Source organism: Plectropomus leopardus, chromosome 1, assembly GCF_026936395.1.
Source record: "Plectropomus leopardus strain MGB_pleo_1.0 chromosome 1, ASM2693639v1, whole genome shotgun sequence".
In the NCBI taxonomy this organism is placed as follows: Eukaryota; Metazoa; Chordata; class Actinopteri; order Perciformes; family Serranidae; genus Plectropomus; species Plectropomus leopardus.
Genome location: NC_142176.1, coordinates 27,699,718 through 27,726,585, shown reverse-complemented (window position 1 = coordinate 27,726,585; position 26,868 = coordinate 27,699,718). Strand labels below are relative to the sequence as shown.

The window sequence follows — 26,868 nt, the reverse complement described above, 5'->3', positions numbered from 1 at the left end:
AGTGAAAATTGGCCAAACAGTCCCAATTATGGGATAACTTGGGCTAACCTAATACACCACCGCAATTACCTGGCATCAGCCCCCTCACATACACACACAAACACACCGGAACAGACTAACAAACACAGCCACACACAAATGCACACCTGCTGTGACAACAGAAGGTGCTGATCTAATACGGTTGGTCACTTAGAGAGGGAGGAAGAGCGATTGGTCCTCCTCTGTCTTCGAATCCTTTTGTCCTGTTCTCTCTGCTATTTGTCTCCTGTCGTTGCTGTGATCCCAACGCTGCACTCTTCAGTTTCTCCCAACTGTTGTCACGTTCCTCTCTTAACTGCTCTCATCCTCACTGCTTGCCACTGTCCAAACACCAGTCTCTCCTTTACAACAACTGTCATCTGGTGTCCAACATTCCCCCTTCTCTATTTTTTTCTGTTTCTCACAATCTCATTTTCATGTGTCCCTGCAAGTTTTCATTCCTTTGTGTAGAGGAGTAGGGCTGGATGAAAGTACCCTAGTGACCTTTTTATGACATGAGTGAAATTTGATCATCTATATATCATATTTTTTGGAACTGTTGATGATCTATTGTGCGGTTCACACTACATTCTATCTATCTACCCCATCAATAAACTATAAGATGCATGAATCAGCTATTTCAAATCAAACATGTTTAGAGGCTTGTAGTATCACTACGGGAACCTGAATTACTCAGGTTCTTGTGTCTTATTGAAGTCTCAACCTCCATGGTTGAAAAGTGAAGCAGTTGTGGAAGTGCCAGAACCTGCAGGTCATCAAATTTGATGTCTATTTGAGGCTGGCTCCAAAACAAAGCAAATTTCCATAGACACCCATGTTAAAATGCACAACATAACATGTGAACAACCTGGTACAAAAAAACTAATTTAAGTCTCTAAAGCTAATTTACCCTTTCATGACACATTTTGTTTCATGTGGGGGCTGATTTTTATTTATTTCACACCCATTTACATTTGAGGGCAGGGCCACTTCAGCAACAAACTTTCTGCAAGGCAGTCTGAGAGTCAGATCCACCCCTCGCTCCTCCACAGCTGCAAATGCTCCTCAAATATGGTCACTTATGGCTCTAAAAGAACAAGATGGTGACAGCTGAAATGAGTAACTCAAGGCTTTAAAGCCACAGTCCACAAACCTATGGGTGAGCTCACGGTCGCTGCATCCATTATTTCTACATTCTATGGTCTGATTAGCAACCACATTTGAATGAAATGTTTCTGTTTCAATTTACTCTAGATGCTAATCTCTGTAAGTCAGAGTTAGGTTGTCCACCGAAAGAAAAGTTAACTGAACTTTAAATCAAGTTTAGTGTACACTTGCATATAGTGGTTGTATTTTCTTTACAATTGAGCAAAATCTTGACCGACATCGAAGTTAACAGCACACTGAGGCACTCACTGATTGATACTACACTTCCCCTGCATCTTCCTTATCTTCTTCTTCTCTGCCTCCTTTTCTGTTTCCTCTCTTTCACCTCTTTGTGTTTGCGTGCGCATACCTGCATGTACCTGTGTGCGCGTGTTTATGTGTGTGCGCATGTGTCTCCTTAGTTGTAGTAGCAGTCTTCTAATTGCATAGCACTGTGTGGGACAGGTGGGGGAAGTGCTAGTGACAGTCTATTAAGGCAGGATATCCCTGTTGCCATTAGCAGCAGATTGCTCTGTGATTCTGTGGTCTCCACATTCACCCAGCGTTCACAGGGGCCCACAGATACTACACAAGGAATTTACAATAAGATGGTCACTCACAACAGTGTGCTAAAAAGCAGTGATTTTTCACCTCACAAGGTGCACTGCTAAAGCAGCTTTCAGTTGAGTTCTTTGTCATGTAGAAATGTTTAAGAGATGGAGTAGGTCAACTAAGGCACAATATCCATGTTGCCATTAGAATGAGTAACATTCTGTAGAGATAATCCTTACACTAGAAGCAGACAAACTCTTTCTCACTGGTGTACTGCTCTAGGTAAAATTGCCAAAAAATATACAAGTACCACACTGTAAAGCATTGCCTTCGCACTCTGCCATTTTTTTATTTACTTTTTTGCACATATTTACGCCTTTCATAACATTCTTCCCGCTAGGTCATTGGATTCTAGGATTAACATATAGTGTTGCTTATAAATTCTTCAGTGTACAGATTGTAGACATAGTAAAACATATTAAAATATGGTAATTATACATTCACTATGTTGGACAGACAACAGCTCCTTATAGCTGGACACGCCAAGCCAACATCAGAAAGTACAGGAACACACCAAACCCACAGCAAACAAGCACATATGTTCTGTGACTGCATGAGAGGAAATCACTCTACATACCAGCAAACAGTGGTCATCTGTAATAGTCATTCAAAACTGAAAACTGGAAGACCACAGTGACACTAGTTAGCAAGTTAGCACATTAACAACACAATCCAATATTGAAAGAGCAAAGCATATTTACTGTGTGCCAGTGAACAACAAACCATGTGGAAATATTTCTGTTAAGAGTTAAGTGGTTAAAGTAAAACAGTCTTACCTCATATAACAAGTTTGTCTCAGTCTCTTTCTCTTAACTTTAGCTGTTTGTTTACATTTTTCACTTCCGTTTCTCTTCTTGTGCGCTGAGTTGAACTGCCAATTAGAGTGATTTTATTCATCGTCAGGCTCCATGGCTGCCGCCGCCGATTTAACATGCTTAACTGGCATAAAAAAAGCCAATGAGGGTCGAAACTGGGCCGCAGACTCTCACTAGTGGTCCAGCGTGCATAGATGGCAAATTCTCAGCTTGGTGTTGTATGGCATTAAGGCTCAGTCTGTTGTCCCCACATGCTTCAAGGAGTCAACTATTATTCCTGTGCCCAAGATAACAAGACCAGCCTGCCTGAAAGACTACTGCCCGTTGGCACTTATCTCTGTAGTGATGAAGTTCTTTGAACAGCTGGTTAAGTGTTATATCTGCTCCTAACTAGACACACTGGACCCACAACAGTTTACCTACCGTCCCAACCAATATCAGTGGAAGACACCATAGCACACATTCCCTGTCTCATCTGGAAAAGAAGGGGAGCGATGTGAAATTGCTGCACACTGACAGCAGTTCAGCATTGTACACCATAGCTCCCTCCCGGCTGGTCACAAGGCTCAAGGAGTTGGGATTAAACACATTACTGTGCATTTGGATCCTTGACTTCCTGACCCGGGTGGTGAGAGTGGATGGACACACCGCTTTCACCCTTAACACCTGGAGTGCCTCAGGGCTGTGTTTTGAGCCCCCTGCACACTTGACTGTGCAGATACTTTGGACTCCAACACCAACAGAAGAGCTTCTTCTCTCAGGCCACTTCTAAATGAAGACCATGCCCCCCCCAAATCCTACACATTAATTATTACAGTCTTAATATAATGTACAAAATGAAGGAACTGATAGGATTACATTTTAATGGAAGCTTATCTGCAAATTAATGTATGTATTGATTTGATGTTTGGTTGGTCAGTTGGTTGGCTCTTCCATAGTGCAGTTGTGGATACTTTGTGTTTTGGTTTAATTTGTTCCCTGTTTTGTCTGTTATCAACAGCAGGTTATAACACAAAAAATGCCTTCCTGCCTACATTTTACCGTTCTGTTTTATTTTTTGGGAAATAAATTAAATCACCAGCAAATGTCTTTTTCTGTCGTCAACAAGGTCTTTATTACCTTAGAAAAGAATCCCAGAATCTGGATGCAGTTTTTTATTGGGTTGTGATCATGTTAATTGCATTCATAAATGGTCTCAGCAGAAATCCATCTGTTCCCCACACTTTTAACATTCTGTAAAATATCAGAAATCTGTTATATTTTAGATTCATATTTGTGTGTGTTTTCTTCTGCCTGTGTGTATGTTTGTGTCCATGTGTGTTTAGGTGGTGGCTGTGACAGTCCAGGGAGTCCCAGAGGGCGTGCAGCCTCCAGTGGTCAGAGCGTCAAGCCCCTCCTCCCTCTGTTTAAGTTGGTCTGAACCGACTCATCCCAATGGAAACATACAGTGGTACCACCTGAACCAGACTGGTGTTGGAACCATATTTACACACACTGATGGGCCCAGAAATTATACTGTGACTGGTAAGATTCTTATTTTATCAAATACCTTACTTTTCCTCTGTTCTTTAACTCTTTTGGTTCCTTGGGCTTTCTCCCATCCCTGTTCTCTCCTCTTCTCCTCCTTAAGACCCTTCCTTCTCTATCACTTATTTCTCTTTCTTTTCTCCCCTTTCTTATCTTCCTCTACTCCTCCTGTTCCTGCACTTGTTACTTCTTTCACCTGTTCACCTCACACTTCACATATTCTTCCTTATACTCTTTTCCTTTCCCATCTTTAAATCATCTCCTTACTCCTCCTGTTCTTCTCCTCTTGTACCCCTCTCATCCTCTTATTCCTCTCTGCTTATCTGTCCACTCCTCTTATCCTCTCCCCTTTCTCTTTTTTTCCTTTGTCATGCATTTATTTATGTATGCTGGTTTCTGGAAGCCATCTAATGACTGAATTTACACCTGATTCCCGCCACTCTGTCTGTGGCCCAGCCCCTTACACAGACACAAACACACTCACATGAGCACTCACACAATAAGGAAACAAAGACACACAAAAAACAGAAGCACACTCAAACATAATAGACCGGCACAATCTCGAGCTCACATACCTAGGAACACACATGAGAAAAACTCAAAACAGCAGAACAAATGGAGTTTAAGACCCAGTGCTCCAACAAAACAAATACAGAAAGTACACACACAGACGAACGCAAGTGTCGGCTTGTCTTAATATTGTAGATCTGCACACAAACATGGTGGTGTCAGAACTGGGTGATTTGTGGGTCTTGTTTTATCTACCCTGAGGAGGAGCTGTGTTGTTGGCCCTGTGCCATCAGTCACAACACACACTCACTCACACACACACACACACACACACACACACACACAAACACAAGCAGACACAAACACCTGCATGAGGTTTTGTAAAGCAAATGTTTGTTGTTGTACAAAACTGGAAATTTCAGGGACACAGCAGAGAAATGCCAAAAGCAAATCATCGCAGTGGACAGGTGTACTCCTGGAATATGGATAGTTAAACTTAAAATTTAAACACTGAAAGTGTTTAAAAGCTGATTTGATTTTTACATATTTAATTTCACCGAGTGATGACATCTTTTGACGATGAAATTCGGTGGCATTTTCCCTTTACATCTCTGCTCTCTGCTCTGTCTTGGACTCAGACCAGGCAACGGCTGTGCCAGTAGCCAATAGACTATTCCCATGGTGCCTGTGGTTGGCTTGTATGGTCAGAAGTTGTGTGTGCAGGAGCATGTGTGTTTGTATGTGTAGGCATGAGGCAAAGCAAACAATGCCAAATAGAGATGGTAATGTGCTGTAATACTGTACCAGCCCCATGTGCCAGTGTAAGCAACCAGCATGCGTGTGTGAAATTCCCCTGTCCCCCAGTGAGACACTGGAAAACCCTGCGTATTCAGCCAAAACCACTACTGGGGCTGTCTTTCCCTCGCTCTTTGTCTGTCTCTCTCACTCGGTCTTTCTCTCTCCTGCTCTTGTTTCTCCACATTGCAGTTGCCTTTGTAACAACTTGTATGCTTTAGGAACAGCTTTCCGTGTTTTAATTTTTTGCAGTCCTGTGTTTTGACAGCAATGTCTGCTAACTGACAGTGTTTTACTATAACAACAGATCTGAAATGGATCGTCTTCTTATGGTCACTACAGACAAATTTCAAAAAGACAAACACACAAATAAAACATTTATTTAATAAAACAGTTTGTGTTATTGCTGATAAATCATAGCCCTTCAAGCAGATTCATGCCACCAGGTGCACATACAAACAGAAATACAAAAACAACACAGTTGAAAGTAAAAACAGAGCAGTAAAGGGAGGGTGGGGTACTGAGGTGGGTGGGTAGTAGCCTCAACAGTAAAATTAGATTTTTTAAAAATAAGAATTTGTATTTTTGTTTAGAGGACCCCCTTAAAAATGAGAAAAACTCTGAAATACATTCCAAATTCCAATAATGAGAGACACAAAATTGTATGAACTGAGGGGGTGAAAGGTGCACAAAATGACGCTTTTTGAAACAAAGTGAAGGAGAAAAGGAAGAAAGAATGGAACAGATAGAAAGATGGATGGATGTATCTAAGTGTTTTCTGTGAAATATGAACAGAAATAATTGCTGTGCTACTCTTTCATCCTTAATGTTTAATATGTCATTATTCATCCTCGCTGCGTTTCTCTGATGATTCTCAATGCTGTCAGTGACAGAGGCTCCAAGAGCTTATTCAATCATTCAAACTACAGAAACTGGAGAAATTGGCTTTTTTAGCTACACAAATGTAGATTTTACATTAAATCACTCTTGCAGTGTTATAACTTATTTTGATCACTTTGGTCTGCTAGGCGTTAATCTGTAAAAAAAGGTTAATATCAATTCACTATTAAAATGATCATCATAACAAAAGTACTATTATTTTTAATTATGAAACAGTAATAGTAATACAGTCATTGTATTGAGAATACCTACTGTATTAGTTTATGATAAAGATATAAAAATACAGGGCTGTAAACACAAATCCCAAATTTCACCTGTAAGGCATTAACAATTAAAACTCTAAGACATTTAGTGTTTTCTTCAGTTCAGTAAAAAGGTTTTACATCTCCAAAGCAATGCCACAAAAAATACATCTTTAACACTGCCCACCTATGACTGGCATTTTGCCACTTCTCCCTGAAAAGAATAGCTAACCAGCAAAATGACCATTTGTATATCAGTAATACAAGACATGTTATATCGAATGTTTGAAGAAAACTATTATTCTCGTATGCTTCCACAATGAACAAAGACTCCAAAAATGATGAAAATACTGATTGGGAGGAGCATTTAAGAGCAAAACTATAAGAAAACATTGTTTACAAACTCTGACAGATTTGTGCAGTATAATATAAATCTTTATGCTAACAAGTTACAATATAAAACACTTCGGCCTACATGTAGCACACCTAGAGCTTGTGCATGTGCATGAGCTCCACTTGAGCAGAGATCATCAAACACACCCATGTGCATGAGACTGTGTACTGACATTTTTTAAATCCTAATTTTTTTGCGAAAATGCTTGTGTTGTTTACTTCAATTCATGAAGAATGTCACATTTATTTGGAATCATCGTTCACCGTTCAGTAATAATGTTACAAATAGTGATGTTGCTTCTAACTGGTTTGCAGTGTTAGAAATACATTTCCAAAGTAAGCATCAGCCTCTAAGATGTCAGAATGAAAAATTATGAAAATAAATTAGTGGCTTCTACCATTTTCAGTTTATTTTTTTGGGTGCCAAAGGAAAAGCATAGACTCACATTACAAGCATTTTTAGCAGTTCTGAAAAGAGACACTTCATAGAAAGAATTAAGCACTACTGTACAAAGACACCCCATGTGAATCGATATTAAGTATTGCTATCATTAGCTCACAATGAATTATTGCCTGCAATTATATAGATTATGGCATTAATCATGTGTTTAATTGGTCTTTTGTAGGCTCATTATTAATTCAGAACAGCAGGGAATAGAGTATGTTCTTTTATTTATTAATGCGTTTCCCCTGTAGCTCATGCTCTGATTGGTCCACGCTATAGGTACAGGCATGTAGACATGGGAAAAGGAGGAGAGGAGATAGGCAAGAACTTTGCTTTTCATGTATCAATCCAGAATCTGTCTTTCATGAGACGTATCAGCGTTACAGTATGTGGAGTTTTTCATTCAACCACATTCTCTGGCTTCATAACCTCTGCCTCTAACTTCTAAAAGTGCAGCAAAAGGACAAGTTTAGTCGGCTTGCAGAAGAAGATGGAGTAAAGATGGAACTCACTGGAGCAGTCCTCCACAAAGACGATGCTATCTGAAATATTGTGGATCCATGTGTTACCCAGCTTGGTCTGAGCTGAAGAGTTTTGTTTTGTTTTTTCCCTCCGAGTCAAGCAAAATGAGTATACATGTCAATATTTACTTTCAAGCTGAGTGATACATTAATGAGTTACTGATTTTTTTTTTTTTCTATAGAAAAATGTAGCTTTTTTGAGATATTTCTCTGATATAAAGAAAAAATTATTCACAAAATAGTTATATAAATAATAATACAAAAATATGCCACCAAAGTAGCAGCTATCATTGTCAAAAGATTTAGAAAATCGTTACAACACAAATAAAAGATGTGTATATAAAAAAGGTAGTGACTTTTAAGGGGATCATTCAGTCCTTTTTCCCTCTCAACTCCCCGGCCTTGCGCCACACTGAGATTTTTGTGTGTCCATATGTGTGTTTGTCCATCTGTGCATATGCATTTGTGTGTGTGTGTGTGTGTGTGTGTGTGTGTGTGTGTGTGTGTGTGTGTGTGTGTGTGTGAGAACCTGATCTCATTGTTCCATTCCAGACGGTCTCTGCATTAGGGAGCCACAGACAGGAAGTCAAACTCTTAATTATTTAGGAGAGGTGTTATCAAAGCTCTCCCCTCTCTCTCTCTCTCTCTCTCTCTCTCTCTCTCTCTCTCTCTCTCTCTCTCTCTCTCTCTTTCTGTTTTTCATTCAAATAAAGCAGCTTTTGTTTCTCTTGCTCTCTCTTTCTTTCTTTTTCCCTCTGCATTTCTACTCCCTCTGCGTTCTTACCCTTCATTGTACCACCCCTCTCTTTCTTCTCTTCCCTTATCTTTCCTCCTTGTATTCTCTTGCCTGGCTTCCCCACCTTCTCTCCATCTTCTCCTCTATCTATTTATTTTTTTCAATCCAGAGAGCTTTATTGGCACGAAAGTTTCAAAAACATTGTTGCCAAAGCATTAAAAGACAATTACAACAATATTGCTATGAACAATAAAACTTCTTTCTTTCTTTCTTTTTCTCTCTCTGTCTCTCTCTCTCTCTCTCTGCTGTGTGGTGTATCAAGTAACTGCCGTGGTATTGCGGCCTGCGCCCATCATCCTATCATATTCTTCACTGCAAACAGGGAATGGCAACCTGTCAATAAAATGCAGTTTTAAATCAGTTATTTCACTGCAGCACACACACACACACACACACTAGACAAATGCATAACAGTCTTTTTGTTCACTTTCTCACATGCACGCTCTCTCTATTTAACTTTTTACTTGGATGTAAGCTTCAACTCTTCACTCTGTCTCACTGCCAAACTCTCTGTCTTTGTTTCTCCCTCTGTCTTGCACAAAAACACACCAATCTCTACTGCGTCCAGCTCTCATGATGACAGTTACAGCCTTGTTTCACTCTGTGTTAGTGAGCCGCTGGCTGCTCACATCAAAACGCCCTCCACCTCTTTTTCACTTCCCGGTGATCACTGTTTAAATGATTGAAGCTTCCTCTGTCTTTCCATAATCAAGCACATAAGCACATGTGTATGCACTGGTATGCGCACACACAGGTATGCGCACATACTCTCCGTCTACTGCACACACGAACACGCACCGCGGTTGACAGGGTGTAATTTCTTCAGCAGACCAACACTGCCCTCTTCAGGTTGGCTGTTTTAAAGATAATATAAAACACACCAAGACACATCAAAGGTGTTTGTGTGTGTGTTTGCATACCTCTGTAGATGCATATATTTTGAATCTGAATTTTAGATATTGTGTTTATGCAAGTAGATTTTACATTATATACATTTTTTTTTTATCAGTTCTGAAGTCATTGCCACATCTTCATTGCCCCATAAACTTGTCAACTTTGTGTTGAATATTATAACACAGTTGGCTTTCCAGTTTTCGCCCCATTCTGACTCCCATAGGAACACTCTGTCTGTCTATATGTAGGAAAATGTAGTGAAGGGTTACTGGTTTATTCAGTGTTGCAACAAATGACATCACTTGCAGTGTAGATATCATTTACTATGCTGGAGTGGACACATGCATATACGCACGCTTAGTTGCACAGTTAAATAGTGTAGCTGAGGCTTACGCTTCAACCCTAGTACTTTTGTATGGCTGGCAGATTTTCTTTATTTAACCCAAACACAGGGCAACAATGAGAGAACATTTGCACACACGCACACAAACACACGCACCGACACACACACATTGATCAGAGGTTGAGTTAAGCATGGCAGGCTGTGAGGCATGTTAAGCAGGCTAAGCAGTAGAAAGAGACGTGAGGAAACCGTGGTGAAGCCCTCCGCTGTGCATTAGACTGTATGTGTGTGCATGTGTGTGTGTTGGTGCCCATGTTCTCTGCCGTAGTTCTCTTTGTTGACTCCGTGCGTAGTCAACACAGGATGGGTACCGACATGCATGTAGCAGCAGAGACACAAAGCAGGGTTTCCCCTCTTTCAACCTCCAAATATACCCAGTTGGAAACACAAATAACATTTTAGGATTATTAACTGAGTATCAAAACTTTCAATTTTATTAACTAAATATCAAAACATTATTTTAATTTATTTTATTCATAGTAAAATTTTGGTCTTATTTCTGCCAAGTTACAGTCATGATAACATAGTTGCAAAATCAGTGACATTAAATTATATATCACATCTGATAGTTAAGAATCCTGCACTATTAGCCCTTTGATACTAAACATCTGTAAGAGGAGCCATTAAATAGAAGAAAGTTCATACAGTATAGCTTTTATTTATTTTCTGTCTGTTAAATAGGATTATTTTTTAGTTTAAATTCATGTAACAAACGTATTAGTTGGTATGAAAAATGTTTCTCATTATTAAAGCATATTTATCTAATATATTAGGAGTCCTTATGTTGTAAAATATGTATTACTCTACCTAAGATAGTGCAGATTCAAGGCAGAAATAAAGAATTCAGCACACTGTATTATGCAATGCCAAAGCCTGTTTTTGCATTCATCCTTTTGAAAAAAGTCATTTTAGTTCTTTCATTTTCCCTTCAATTTGATTTGTAAGCTGTTGTATGCTGTCAGCTAAGTGAATGACCATAAAACATCCAGTCAACCCCCATGACAACATTAAGGATTTGCATCCATCCATTCATCCTCATCCATCCACCGTAAATCAGAACCAGGCATAAAATATACCTGAAGGAAACAAAGGTTTTCAATCACCAGAAAGTGGTTCTTACTTAAGGATAACTTTGTTAAGGTACATGTAGGATTTTTAGCAACTTCCAGTATTTAAATCGTCCTATAAAAGGTTAAATGTAACACCAAAAACTGATTTCCTATGGTTGCAGTTAAAGGATCACTCAGTTGCTATGTGATTTCTTTTAGACTGCATAGCGGGTGCCTATAAATAAATCATGTCTGGACGCTGTGGCCTAAACGCATACCGAGGTATCATAATTATCATAGATCAAAAGCTGATGACATTACAGCGTTGGACCGGTCCTATCCCATGTCAGTTCCGCGGCTGCCCATCTTTACGTTGTTTCATTATTGAGTTATGGCATGCATAATTTAACACCGACAGATATGGATCCATCCGTTGAGAGAGTGTGGAAAGAACAGAGGGAGGGAGAGTGAAATGGATAGAGAGAGAGAAAACGGGACAAGAGCTTGTGATACGGACCGGGAAAGCTTCCCTCTCTCTCTTTCACTTTTTCCCTTATTTTTCGTTTTGTTGTTTGTCTGTTCTCCCTCTTTACCCCCTCACACAGTATGTCCCTCTGTTCATTTTATGTTTTGAAAAACTAATTTGTACAGTTTATTGTGTTGAGAATAAGAAAGAATCTGGACACAGGAAATGTGTGTGCAATTTTCCATTAACCTCTGTGCGTACATGTTTAAGATTCATTCTTTATGATCTTTTCTCTCATGTTTGTATACATGTCTGTGTGCTACAGGTTTGCAGCCGTACACAGACTACAGTTTTGTGCTGGTAGCCTGCACAGCTGTCGGATGTGGAGCCAGCTCGCCTTCCACAGGACGCACCTTGCAAGCCTCCCCTGCTGGTACACATGCACACACACACACACACACACACACACACACACACACTTATGCGTATCTTGGACATTCTGTAGAATCTTTAAATTTAGGAATACTCTGTTTGATGTCATGACATTTATTTAAAAATGAAGTGATCAGTCTGATTCCACAGGTCTTCAATATTTCCCATACCTCCGTCAGAAATGTGCCATATCTTTCTCTACCAGAATGTAAAGCAAATGTCAAATAGCAATAATACATTTAAAAATGACTGAGTCTATATATTTTAGTTTTTTTTAACGTACTGAAAAACATATATTTTTCTAATTGATTATTCTGAAAGCCTGTTTCAATTAAAACATATCAGGACTAAGATTATCATTTGTATTAATATTGGAATTCAACAATATCTCTTGCATTTTGGAAAATGTTTTTACTTTACCTTTGTCTATGTTCTCCTTCAACTGATTTCATCTTCTTCATCTTTCATCTACTTTTTCTGTTTTTCCTCTCCGCTCCTCTCAATTCTCTTTTCTCCTCCCACTGCTCTCCTTTTTTTGAATCCTCCCCCTCTGTCAGTCTTCTTTGGTGTCCGTACACTATATCTCGCCACCCTTCACCTTTCTCTCTCACATTCTTCTTCCTCAGCGTTGACTACACTGTAGCAAAGCCGTATGTTGTTGTCTAAATAAAATGCCTTGATAGATTTTATTTTTTGAGAACTTCAATCAGGATCATTTTTCTTGTGTTCATCCACTTCTCATTTGTTCATGTTCTCTCAGTTCTCTTCCTCTTCACTGCTGCTCCTTCTCTCTTGTCTCCCTTGATGTTTTCCTTCCACATCTGTTTTTTCCCATTTTCTCCATTTGTTTGTTGATATTTGTTGATATCAAATCTCATTCTTTCCCTGTGAGCACTGATTAACCCTCTCAGTTCACCTCACTTGCCTGTCCTTTGTCTCTATTTCTACTTTTTTCACTTATCTAATCTCTTGTATTGCTTTATATAAATAAATCATATTTAATCTTCTGAAGATTATCCTTCCCACCACTCCCCACTCATACCCCTGTGTCTTTAGGTACGCTACATAATTATAAATAATCTCAAACACCTAAATCTGTGTAATTGGAATATCAGCAACATGTTTCTGTTTATGTATCAGTAAACAAATTTCATTTCAATTAAATATTAATATAACTTTCCCCTGTACACAGTTTAGACTATTTGTGTTCCTTTTAATTTCTAATAATGAAATTACACGTTACGAGCACATCCTGTCCTTTGCCTTCTTCTCCGTCAATGTCGTTATTCAGTTTTGCCTCGATAATTTGATAAACTGCATTTTCATGCAAATATTTGTTCTAAGTTACCAATTAACAAAACACTTATTTAACCTGCTCTCAGTTAACGAAATAACAAGCTTTTGGATTTGCTATTGCACACTCAGCAGATCTGTCTTAAGAAAAAATGTTCAAGTTTATATACATGAGGTGATACACTTGATGCTGCAACCCCATTGTACCTAAAATAAACAGAATAAGGGACTGCTAGTTATTAATAGATGCCAGTTAATGTTGAAAAGACTACCTCCACTTCTTTTTTATTTGTTTTTCAGGTGTATGGTCAAGCCACAGACATGTCATAATAAACACATCTGCAGTGGAGCTGTACTGGGATCAGCCACCTCAGCCTAATGGACACATCTCCCAGTACAGACTGAACAGAGACGGTCACACTATTTTTACTGGAGACAACCGTGTCCAGAATTATACTGACACTGGACTCCTGCCAAACCACAGGTAGAGAGCATGTTTTCGCACGTTTTACACACAGGAACATACGCAAGTGTGCACATGTGCATACATCACACACACAAACGCACTTCACTTGTAGCTTCATTATTAATCATCCCTTTAATTCCTGAATTTCCCCATTTGAGTGTGCATGTGTTTATACTGGGGTCACTCTGTTTTAAAAGCTTTCCTATCGTCTCATCCACATCTCTCTCTCTCAGGACCGCACTCTGTATATGTCTGTTTGTGTCATTTAATGAGCAAATATTTGACATGCCAATGACAGACGCAAACATTGCCACACACACACACACACACACGCACACATTAAAACACAAATCAGATTTGGCTTTTGCTTACAGACAGCAGTGGAGCGGAGATTTTATTTATCTGTTTATTTTCGTTTAACCTTTATTAATCCGTGTCTTTTTTCTAAGATGGATTTTCTGTTTTAATTATGGGAGTGTAAAATGATACCTCCCCTCCTCCTCTTTCTCTCTCTCCTATCCCCCTCTCCCTTTCTCTCTCCCTCTCCTTGGCCCTCTCTCTCCAGAGACTATTTCTCCTTACCCCAAATAGAATTCTTGGGATAACACCCCGCAGTCCTCCAATCTCCTCTATGTGTGTGTGAAAGAGAAAGAAAGGAAGAAAGAAGATAGGACAGTATGTGTGTGTGACGTTTAATTTTCCCTAATTCCAGATAGTCTGCCAGAAGGTATTCCCATCCCGACCCTTCGCTCCTCATCACTTGTCTCGCCTTCGTATTCACTTCTCTTTCCTCTCACCCTCCCGTCCTTTCCCTCTTACCTCATTCCCTTCCTCCTTCCCTTCTTTTCCCAATTTAGCCCTGCGCCAAGAATTACACAGGGAGCACCGGCCCCATTATCCAGGCAGTCTTGTGTGTGTTTTTGCCCGCGTGTGCGAGTGTGTACCCATGCATGCCTTTCTGTGTGCGCATGTGTCTGTGCGTGAGACTGCTCAAAGTGGCCATTGATTATTTATGACAATGTTGATTAGCTGTCACTTTGCTTCAGCAGCCCAGGAAGTGTCTAAGATGACGAGAGAATTAACCTATTCCCTCTGGCTGCCCCCGCAGGACACACACACACACACACACACACACACAACCAAACAGATGCAAATGCCCCACTCACCGATTACCTACCACGTACACACACACCATTTTACTTTTGATATCCCAAGGCGGTGTTTACATTTAAGTAAATATCTTCCAGTGATGAAGTGTTTAAATTCATTCTCCCACTGAAACCTTATGCCATGATACAATTCTCCCTCTCCATCACACTCAGGCGCTGCTTTGCTCTCCTCCTCTCCTTATTTCTCTCTCTTTCTATCCCTTCTCTCCACAGCTGGTATGTCTGGCTGAGGTGTATTTATTTATTTATATTTTTTTCTGTGTGTGTGTGTGTGTGTGTGTGTGTGTGTGTGTGTGTGTGCGTGCGTGTGTGTATCAGAGTAACATATGAGTAGTTTTAATACCTTACCCTGACTGCGTTCTAACCCACTGCAGAGGTGCTAATGGCCTCCTGTTTAAAACGCTCTGCGCAGGAACAATAACCCAACACCACTGCCTATTAATGCATGTGTGCCGGAGTTTATAGCAAATTAAAGGCTTTTAATGTTAAATGGTGGCCCACTTACACAGCTAATGTAGGCTTTAGCACCAGCCAGACACACGCTCTTAAAAGGGAAATCTATCTTATGATGTCATGGGCGAGAGAGGTAGAAAGTGGGACGAGAGAGGCAAGAGAGGGAGAGAGGGAGAAAGAGGAATAAATGGACCTCAAGTGCAGTCACAATATGAGGACACACAAACACGGGCATGTGCACACAATACATATACGTTTGAATCTATTTGTGGGGGAAAATTGCAAGAGGCCATGATTTCAATGAGTCTTTTCAGTTGTTTTAATGTATCAATAATCACAACTAGATAGCCTACATTTCATTTTTTGGGCACCCAAGCATTTTTTTCAGAAAGTATTTTTGCACAATGCCATTTTTCCATGCAAAAAATGTATGTGGTGACACTGTGATTGGTTGAATTAATGTTTTGTCAAAAACACACTTATGTTTAATTGAGATACTAAATACAGCTCCTTGTGCCATACTTTTAGAATATGAGCTTTTTAACTAGGATAAGTGGTTGGACATACCCAAAAAGCACTTGCAGCATGCACTTTAGACAATGCACAATAGATTGTTTAAATAGGGGCCAAAGTGTTTTGCTCTTTAAAAAAATTTCTGCACAACATTTTCTCTGCCAAAATTAAGTCTAATCAATTTTAGCTATATAGTGCCGAATAATTAAAAAAGTTATATTAAGTGATTTTCATATAGAGCAGGTCATGATCTTGCTCTTTAATTTACAGAGACCCAACAATCCCTCATGAGCAAGCACTTAGCAACAATGGTGAGGAGAAACTTTCCTTCAACAGGCAGTAATCTTGAACAGCACCAGGCTTTAGGTGGTGCCTTGAACGGCTGGGTTGACTGAGAAAGTGAGAGAGAGAGAGAGAGACTCTCCACGGTTTGACAATCCAGCCTGAAAGCGGTGTCAAACAATAACCCCACTGCTCTGCTGTTAGTCAGTTTGAGAGCACCCTTAACATTCAGATATGATGCTTTCCTGCTTAATTTTACTGGGTGGAAAAGTAAATTAATTTATTTTGGTTGATGAGGTATGAGGTGATGACACATGTTACTGCTAATTTGCACCTAAAATATATATTTCCATTAAATATGTATACTTTGGGTCAAAACTTATTTTTTCAGGTGTTGTCATAATTTACTGGTCAACAAACTGGTGTAAAGCACTTCAACATTTTATTCAGATTTTGGATATACTAATAAAACTTCATATCATTATTTGACTGAGCAATCATGATGCTGATCAGGTCCTGGTGCATTTGCGGTATAAAATGGTACTGTGTTGTGTTAATCTGGCACTATTAACGCTTTCTGTATATTCTTTCCCTTCTCCCTTAATCCCTAATTTCTCTTTGCTGCTTTTTCCACACCCCTCTTTACCCCGTCATCTCCTCAGGTATGTGTATAAGCTGGAGGCCACTACGGGGGGTGGGACTGGTGTGAGTGACAAATATGTCATACAAACACCAGTCTCCTGCCCCACTGGGATCCAGCCTCCCCACAGTGTAACGATAGCCGGGCCCTATTCCATCTCTCTTGCCTGGACCGCTCCTGGTGAGTAGCTATGTGAATGGATGAAAATCATTTTTAGCAGAGAGTATTTAGTTTAAATTAGAGTGACATAACAGATTAGACACTGTGTTTGGTTTCTGATGAAATGATACAAACTAGTCTATGTTTGTCACTGGCGATTTATTTAAACTAAGGTGTAATGCGCAGTACCTCACAGTGCTTAATCACGTGTCTTATTTCAAAATTCAAAGATTTGTGCGTGTACATTTTAAATTTAAAACTTACATTGATTTCAAACATCTCAAACAAGACTCAGAAACAAAGTTGATATAGAAAACTAGTCACAATAAAATGTGTGTTAAATGATCCTAGAGACTGTTGAGGAGCATTGACAAAATCGTATAAAACAAAAACTTTGAAATGGGAATTTACAGTTGGGGAAAGTGTTTACAAAACTAGCGGCTCATTCAACTTAACAACTGTACTGGTGTTTTGATGTGCCATTTAAGTTGTAGTTGGTAACTTTTATTTAAAAAATAACTTTTAGTGATATTGCTGACATTGTTACTATATTCACACTACACTGAATTAGACAGATAATCTGTGACAAAAAATCATATTCCAATGCCGACTCTATTCCCTTTTAATGCCTCTAATAGCATTACCACATGTAAAAGAAAACAACCAGTAAGAGCCAAGGAGTCTCTCACGCAGCTGTCAGTTTTGTAAACGACCTTGTGAATTGCCGAACTATCAAACTAGACACTGCTGATCAAATATCAGTTAAGATTTTGTTACTAGTTTGTGACCTGGCCGCCATGTTGAAACAGACAAGCCAAAACAGAGCACCGCCCACCAGCCGGACCAAATGTTCTCATATTACAGCTAAACAGTACACTAAAATATGTTTCTGTAAACATTTAAGGAGAGAAATAGACAATACAGAATTTTAAATCATATTTGATCAGTGCTACCTAGTTTGACTGTTTGACTCCAGTTCACAAAGTGATTGACATAACTGACAGCAATTTTTGGGGCATTTCTTGCCAAGTTTCTCATTGCCTTTTTTCACATTTCTGAAAAAAATCAAACCAATTTATTAAGGTTTCAAAGGTTTAAATACTTGTGAAAGGGGTTTGAAAGCACCACAAGAAATGTGATATCAATACAGGTTTCAAAGGGTGAACATAACCCTCTAACCTTCGCACTCAGAGATCCCCATTTGTTAGCTACAGCAAGAGATTGTCTGCAGAAGGAGCAGGAACACAGTAAGCAGGATACATACAGTATCTAACCAAAGTTATTTCCCAGATTATTTCCCAATTTCTATATTAAATGACCTTAATGACATTAAATGATCCTTAAAATCTAAATATCACTGACCAAACCTAAAACAATGGGTGTCACATTCATTAAATTTGGCCCTAGAGGGCAGAAAAAAATTATACTTACCTTATCAAACTGAGCGGAGATAAGTTTTTCCTCCGTGTGAATTTTGTCTTCCTCTGATATGAAGAGACAGAGAGAGGGGTCAGACTGAAACAAAAGCCTTGAGTAGTTTTCCATTCACCTTCTGGCCTCTGAAGACCTGGACACACACACACATACACAGGTTTACATGAGCATACACTCAGGGCTGAGTTTCATGCTTATGGGGCAGTGATTGTCTGCCCTAACCCATCTATCATTGACTATTACTCTCTCATTAGGCTGATTTCCCATCTCAGAAACCGCTTATAGGGCCAACTAGCAAAGACACTCCACTTTGTCGTGTGTGTGTGCATGGGTGTGTGTGTCTTTTGTTTCTTTATGTTTGTGTCTGTGTTTATGCATGCATCTTTATACATGTGTGTGTGTATGTGTGCGTGTGTGCACGCATGTGTGTGTGCAAGTCACTGTGGAGACATTTCCATAGGCAGGCCTATTCTATCGTCATTACGGGTTGATTTTAAAGGTGAGGAAATATCGGCTGGGTTCTCACGCTTGGTTAACTCCCTGAGCCCAGAATCTGGAGTGTTTTCGACTTGTGTGTGTGTGTATGTGTGCAGTGCCAGACTCTCTGACAGTGTGTCTGTCCGTGTGTATGTACATGCAAATGTGTTTGTGTCTTCATACGCATACATTGACTGCCAAAGCAATGACGTATGGCTATTAAAAAGACATTTACTCAAGGATCAATTCCTCCATTATGTGTATGTGGTTGTGTGTGTGTGTGTGTGTTTGCATGCAAGCTTTTTTTTGCGTGCAAGCTTTTTATTGTATGTAACTGTACATGTGTGCATTTGTAATCATGGGCATAGTGTGTGAAATAGAAGACGGCAAAGGAGCTGATTGGTTGTAAATAATAGAATTTAAATATCGCAGTGACGATTAAATCTCTATAGCTGAGCAACATACTGCTCAAAAAGAGATGCATTAGGACCCTGTGTGTGTATGCTCACACACAAATATCTCTGTGTGTGTGTGTGTGTGTGTGTCTGTCTGTCTGTCTGTCTGTCTGTGTAAAAGTGCAGCCAAAGTGTGCTCATATAAAAAGCCCTGTGTGCTGAAGTCAGAGGTGTGCTCTGTGTGTGTGTGTGTGTGTGTGTGTGTGTGTGTGTGTGTGTGTGTGTGTGTGTGTGTGTGTGTGTGTGTGTGTGTGTGTGTGTGTGTGTGTGTGCAGGTGCTTGTGTGCATATGTGAGTTGGGGGGTGAATAATTGAAGTCTTTCATTTGTCTGGTAATCAGTTCGTTCTCAAGATATCCAGAGTTCATGAATGTTGAATAACCCATCACAATACAGTTGGCCTGAATTATGGAAAAACCTCTGGTGAGAATATTAACAAAGTCTAGGTGCGCGTGTGTGAGTATCTATGTGTGTGTTTCTGTATGTATACATTTGTGTGTTTTGTCTGGTTGTGAGGCCACAGTGCTGTGATTGCAGAGGCAAGATCTGTCAGTTTTAAGACAAAAATATAAGGATATATATATAGGTGTGCTTTCTGGAAATAATATATTGTAAAGATAGTTCAGTCTTTATTTATGTTTCTTCATATTCCAATATTTTAATACGGTTTACAACTTTCTATAATCAAATATAAACATTTGGTCTGAACTATATTCTATGCTGTTTACAATACAGTACTGTCATTATAAAGTTGCCTAACATGACCATGTTCCAAAACTTCCTTAAATGAGCCTAAACGTTGTGAATTAAAATTAATAGTTGTGCTCTTATTTACATTATAAAGCAAAAGAAGAAATTATCAGCAGCCTTTTTGCTTTATAGCGTCCACGGTGCAGCCTATTATACTAAGGCTGAATGCTCTATTTTACAGTTTGAATCAGACAGACTTTTCGTGTGTTTAAATCTTTTTTTCTGGGCATCATGACAAAAGTAGGTCATGTAAGAGTCAAGTACCTTACTCATAACAAAAGTAAAGCATTATCTACGTATAAGTCCTATCTAATAACTTAAGATAATGACTGTCATAGCACACATTTTTATAAACACTGCTTTTCTGGTCATTTTGGTGTGTCCTGTATTGATCGAATGTGAAAATACATCATTCATCCTGAATTTTTGTTTCAAGTATAATTGCTGTCCAGCAAATCCATAATCATATCCTATGTGTCTTTCTCCTTTTCAACAGCTCAGCTCAATAACAGCCAGCCTGTAAACTACAACATCCTGTTAAACCCAGGAAGTGACAGAGCTATAATGCGTCACGCTGGTCAAGTCCGGCGCCTCACAGTGACAGGTCTAGAGCCATTCACCGCCTACTACATTAGAGTGCAGGCCTGCCAAGTTGGTAAGTATTATACTGATTTCAGTTTGGTTTTAATAAGACAGTTAATAAGACAGTTAGTTCTGCGCTGTAAAGAACAAAGTTGAAAAAATAAACCAAAGCCTCATGCACGGTTAAATTTAGGAAATTCATGACTTCAGCATTAAAATACTGCTGTACATAGAAGCACTGTTTGTGGTTTGCATGAATTTCTGTTTAACACATGACTTGTTCTGAAATGTGCAACAATTTACACAGTGAGGAGGTCACTTAGATTTAAAGTTTTTAGCAGATTGATTCTCAGAGGCCATAAAAGATTGTCAAATTACTTTAAATCCTGATGGTGCTAAAGACTATTGTTAGACCTATCTGATCAATTAATCTTCTGCATTCTGTGATGAGAGGGATTTGAAGACCAGTGATGCAGTCTGTGGCTAACCAGTCATTTAACAGAGATGTTTAACTATGTTATTGCACTTTATTCACTGTCATGGTATAGCCCGTGTAAGCTGCGCTGTGGCAAGTGAATTAGCTTTAACAACAGCCCCACAGAACAGAAAGACCATTCTAACCTTAAGATGGTGCTTTTGCTTCCTACCAAGGCTGAACATGTTATAGTTTTTTGGGAAAAAAGGTCATAATTTTATGAAAATAAACCACTTGGGGACAGTGGTTGCCAAGGAGGCTGCCTCACCTGTTTTATAGTTTGCTGGAAATATGTTTATTTCTGTGATATAATACCTCCTTTCTCATAAAATTATGACTTTATTCTTGTAAAATTATAACCTTTTTTCTCGGAAAATTACAACTTTTTATTCTTGTAAAACTACAACTTTATTCTCTTTTCTTCTCATAATATTATGACTTCATTTTCAAAGTCTGTATTAGTATTACATTCATACCATCTCTGGTCACTAATAGCTTTTCTATATGGAGCACCCATTACTTGTACATCAGCAGTGTAGCATAAGTTATCATTCTGGTGTATTGATGAATTTGTTTCATTAATGTAAAAGAAACAGATGCACTGAGAAAATGTTTCCAGAAATGTGTATGTTTTTAACTAATTTCTCTCATTTTGCCTGTTGGAGATGGGTGTGGAGTCGGGGAGGGTGTGTATGCTCGGACTTTAGAGACAGCCCCAGAGGATCTGCTGCCCCCCACAGTAAAGGCAGCTGGAGCGCGCGTCCTGGAGATCCACTGGTCACCCCCAAAAAAACCCAATGGACTCATCACATCATACCATATATACAGGTGAAGTACACACACACAAAATCACATCTATACTGTATACATATACATACAACAATGAAAAGGTGCATTGTTTGGGCACTACACTAAGACATGTGACCAGTCTCTGCTTTACTATGCTTATCAGTACTGGTAAGACCCCTTTTTACTCTGGAATTTTCTAAGAGGCATTCAACCATCACAGACACCATGGTTATTCTACTAAGGACATTTTCCCCTCATAATAAAGAGAAGGTCGTCAGTTGAGATCTCTGGGGTAAAAAGACAAATTTTACACAAAATAAAGGTTGTTTGAACTTGTCTTTGAAAGATACCTTAACAACCACTTCTTTAGCATTTTTGGACCTGCCACCTCTAATTTTATGTTATGGCGACTAGAGCTACTTGGTTGAGATGAGGGCAAGATTGCCTTCAAGGCAGTCTCTATAAACAGATATCTGATTTTAGCATCGGAAGCATTCTGGTCCGAGTATTGACCAATCACATTGGAGTGGACTACAGTTGCTTACAGGTAGAGTCCTTGTGGAGAACAAAATAGGCAAAACAGGCTGACTGAGATGCATCTCAGAACTTATCAGCTATCATTTGATGATGTTTTAGCTTTTTTTATTCACTTTTTTTCTCTCATTTATATGCATTCATGTGCAGATATCTTGTTATAGAGTTTTGTATCAATGTTGTCTGCAGCTATCTCAGATATTCACATGCTAGACCAGATCTCCCAAAATATTTGCTCTAAGAGGCTTATTGTTGTCAGACAATAGCTGATGGGTTCAGAGCTTGCCTTGAAGGTTGAAAGAAACCAACATTGACTGGAAAAAGAATCAAAGTCACATGCTTCGCCCATTCAGACACTCACTGTGACCTTTTACCTAAGACTTTTGCAGTTGTGTAACAACACTGTCATAACAATTATAAAAAAGAATTCTTCATGACAGTGATTTTCATCTTTTTATGTGGCACTCACAAACTCAGAACTAATCTTTGCTTTCTGCATGTTCCTTTTTAGTGTCCTTCTGAATGATCTGAGTGATCATAACTTGATAACTTGGCCATTGGTGCTGCTGTGCTGTAGTTGTACACTTTGAGATATACAGTACTTGTACACATCATTGCTGCTTTTTACATGGTGGCCCAGGTTTTAGTATTTTATCCTTTTTTTAATTCACCTGTGAAATAAACAAGACATTTTTTTACACAGAATCATAGTTGAGCAGCCATGTCTAAAGAATGATTAAACAGTGTTTTTTGAACATGACTAGCTGTCTGGAAGAGCAAAGCTTTTTTGATTCTGAGAAAGTGTACCGAACATGGATGATTAAATATCAAGCAGACATAGAAAAAACTACATCATACACCAAATTTCTTTACATTCTTATGTACTCGTAAAAACCATTGTGATAATGTGCTTGCGTTATTTACTCTATCACTTCAACACTAATGAACCAGAAGTAACACACATAAATCACAGACACATACTCTGTGCAGATATTTACAGATTTACCTTCACATATAGAAAAGCATAGCAATTTAGTGATCTATCTTAAGGCAAATGTCTGCCTACCAATCTACGTACTTTGTGTGTGTGCGTGTGCATCTGTGCGTGTGTATTAATGCATGCTGAAGGTCGTGGTCTGCTTGTTGACCAAAGACTGTGTGATCTGTATGCAGGGTCAGACCAGACTAAGCCCTTTAAGTCCTCAGGAAACACACATTAGCATAGCAGTTCACACACACACACTGACACACCTGGCATGATCAGACTCAGACAGACAGGGACTTGGATAAAATGGAAAATCTCTCCCTCACACCTGAATCCCTACATAATCACAGACAAAGGGGCTTACCAAGACATCAGGTTGCTTGCATCAGCCAGGGACTTACAGATGATGTTTAAACGTGCTGTTACACTTTTAATTTCCGTTCCACACAAACTAAGTGTGCTTATTTTCAGTGCACTTAGGAATAATAATTTATATCAAAATACTTGTAGAAAACTCACTTGAAAAATGTAATTCATCTTCAATTCAAGTGTATTTCAAGTATATTTTGAATGTCTAGCTAAATAGGAAGGTGTCTGTCTGTCTGTCCTGATTTTCTTCATAACCAACCATCTGATTGACTTTGCACTTGGAGGATGTATTGCAGAGGACTCAAGGAAGTGTTGGGACTAGTGTGAGCTCTTGAGCTCTATGGAACATATTTATTAGTAACAAATATTACTGCCAGAAGTATACAGTGAGTAATGTATTAAAATGGTTAACTGTTACACTGTTGGGTGCAGCTCGCCTTTCAATGCTCGCTGTAGTACATTCAACAACAGATGCGGAAAAAGAGAGAGAGGAGATGTTAACTTGTAGCAATCATTTCAAGTTTCAGTGATGTGACTCTCATAATTAATCTGAGCCTTTTTTTCCTGAAAATTGCCTGATCCCAAAGAGCTAGATGTAGCATATATTCGCAAAGAAGCATATTGTTGCATGTGAAGTTGTTGGGATCAGTGGTTTTTGAGAAAGCTTCAGACAGTAAGCAATCCGCCTGCAGAATTTGTGGGATCAGATATTGTGAATGGGCACTGCACTAGTCAATACACAAAGTGAAGTAAAAGCCTTTGCACTTACATCATTTTAACATAACTTTTTGTATATTTATTTTTGTTGAATAAAGGTATATAAAAATATACTGAACATGCTTTCATGAATGGCTGATCCAAGTCTTTATTGTTTTATAGACGTCCAGTAGGAACAGAGGAGGAGCTGCTGGTTTTTATCTGGACCAGTGGGCCACTTGAATTTTTCGATGCAAGCCCTGCCCTGAGACCCTTCAGCTATTTCCAGTACAGGGTTCGTTCCCACAACTCTAAAGGCTCAGTTGTGAGCCAGTGGGCTTTAGCTCGGACATTACAAGCAGAACCACAAGATATGGCCCCTCCCACTGTCACACCTACCGGTGAGTTCAAGTCACATGAAAACTGGTATTTTTAAACTGTTCTTATTTTGAATCACTGTAATACTCCCACATGCTGTGCACTTTCACAGGTGCATACTCAGTCCATCTAAAATGGAGTGAACCAGGGCAGCCCAGCGGCCTCATTTCCCATTATAGACTGGTTTACAAGAAGCACCAACAGGACCCAACGCTCAACTCAACTGATGTTACTGCTCTCACCGTGGAGGTAAATGCACACATACACATTGACTCACACAAATGCACAGTGAATGGAGGATGATGGGAGCATGGATGCATTTATCTGTGAGGACAGTCTCCTTGATCACACATCTTATATGGTTTGGCTGCAAAGAATTCCAGGTGCCAATAAGATCACTCACACATGTGAGCACAAACTGAAACATCTGACGAATGTCTGTGAATGGACATATGTAGATCTCAAGCGAAGTATATAGTACGTGTAGGTGTGTATGAAAGGGTGTGTGTGTGTGTGTGTGTGTGTGTGTGTGTGTCTATTGTCATTTGTGATGCATGTGAAGAAATTTGGACTCTACCTGTGGTGCTGGTGCCATCTGTTTGCCAGTGAGGGGCCTGAAGACACACATACATGCACACACACACACACACACACACACACACACACACACACACGCACACACACACTGCCCGTGGTCTGCAATTCTCCAGGGCCCTTCCTGCAAGTCTGTGCCATGCCTGATTCTCCAACACAGGAAATAACTATAAGCATGCTCCCTCAAACCAAACACTGATACACACAAGTGCACACAAACACACCCACATACAGACTCATGCATGTACTATGCGTGAACACTATATGGATGTCATCTAGTCTAAGTTCAACCAAAGCTGCAGTGGGATATTTGCCAACAATGGCTACCATCCTCTCTCACCTGTACAAGCGGGCGTGTGTGTGTGTGTGTGTGTGTGTGTGTGTGTGTGTGTGTGTGTGCGCATTATTATGTCAAATTAAGTTATCTCTGATCACAGAAAAGAAGAGATAGGAAAAAACAAAACATGATCAAAAGAGATGAATAGAGATTAAGTGATGATATGTAGAAAAAGTGGAATCATACTTTGAGAAAAGAAATTGGGCAAAAGATAGAGAAAAAGGACAGTACAAAGAACAATACAGTTAATAGTGAAGGTGATAAAGAGAAAAGAAAAGAGAGCAAGAATAAGTGAGACCAAAAGAGGTTGTGGAGGGGGGAGAAAAGACAAGTGGGGGAACAAAAGGGGGGCGAGTCAGAGTGATAGATAGGGAAAAGAGGGAGGAGAGCGAAAGGGGGAGAAGAGGTAGAAGCATAGATCTATATTCTGTCCATACTAGTGGCCTCTTCTCCCTCGGTGACCTTTGGCTTGTCACTCATAATTAATACAAGATGTAAATGGAGACCTTTCACCTTCTCATTGATATGGAACACTCTGTGTTTGTGTGTGCGTGTGTGAGTTTGTGTATGTGTGAGAGACTCATTGACATGGCAAAGACTTATTTTGGTGGCAGTCATTTGTCACGCAGGTGCCTTCACCACATGCGCTCTGTTGTTTAGGAATACACAAAGAAAGTGAAGATGAGAAACAAAGTTTTGAGCAAACTTGAAAAGAGCAGGCCACGTAGGCTTATTTGTGTCTAGACTTTGTGCTAAAATATTTTTTTCATATATTGGGTGTTGATAAATGAATTGAACAAGCACTCAGTTAAAAGGTTGATTATAATCTAGGAGGCAGAGGACGGGACATTTTAAAAACATTGTTTAACCCTTTCAAACCTGACAAAATTGGCTTGGTTTCTTTCAAAGACATGGGTGGAAGAAGCAATGAGCAACTTATCAAATAGCCAAAAAAATAGCAAGAAATTTATTTTTTTTAAAAAAGTACAAGAAAATTGCCTGAAAATAAGCAGCAAAAAGGAAAAGGAAACAACTCAACTGATTTGTTTTCTGTAATATAATTTTAAAGATATTA

At 39.3% G+C, this 26,868-nt stretch overlaps 1 protein-coding gene across 3 annotated transcripts in view; it reads left to right on the top strand.

The window, feature by feature from the left end:
• Positions 1–26,868, top strand: part of ush2a (Usher syndrome 2A (autosomal recessive, mild)) — a 242,465-nt gene that overhangs the window by 175,107 nt on the left and 40,490 nt on the right. For all 3 annotated transcript variants that reach the window (XR_015776845.1, XM_042488321.2, XM_088079180.1), the window contains exons 67-74: positions 3,917–4,115; positions 11,858–11,965; positions 13,558–13,741; positions 16,803–16,960; positions 20,551–20,709; positions 21,777–21,939; positions 24,668–24,885; positions 24,975–25,111. Coding sequence is in view for 2 of the 3 variants with exons in the window: in XM_042488321.2 (XP_042344255.2) it covers positions 3,917–4,115; positions 11,858–11,965; positions 13,558–13,741; positions 16,803–16,960; positions 20,551–20,709; positions 21,777–21,939; positions 24,668–24,885; positions 24,975–25,111 (1,326 nt within the window). In the remaining variant the exon portion in view is untranslated. The remainder of the gene's footprint in view (positions 1–3,916; positions 4,116–11,857; positions 11,966–13,557; positions 13,742–16,802; positions 16,961–20,550; positions 20,710–21,776; positions 21,940–24,667; positions 24,886–24,974; positions 25,112–26,868) is intronic.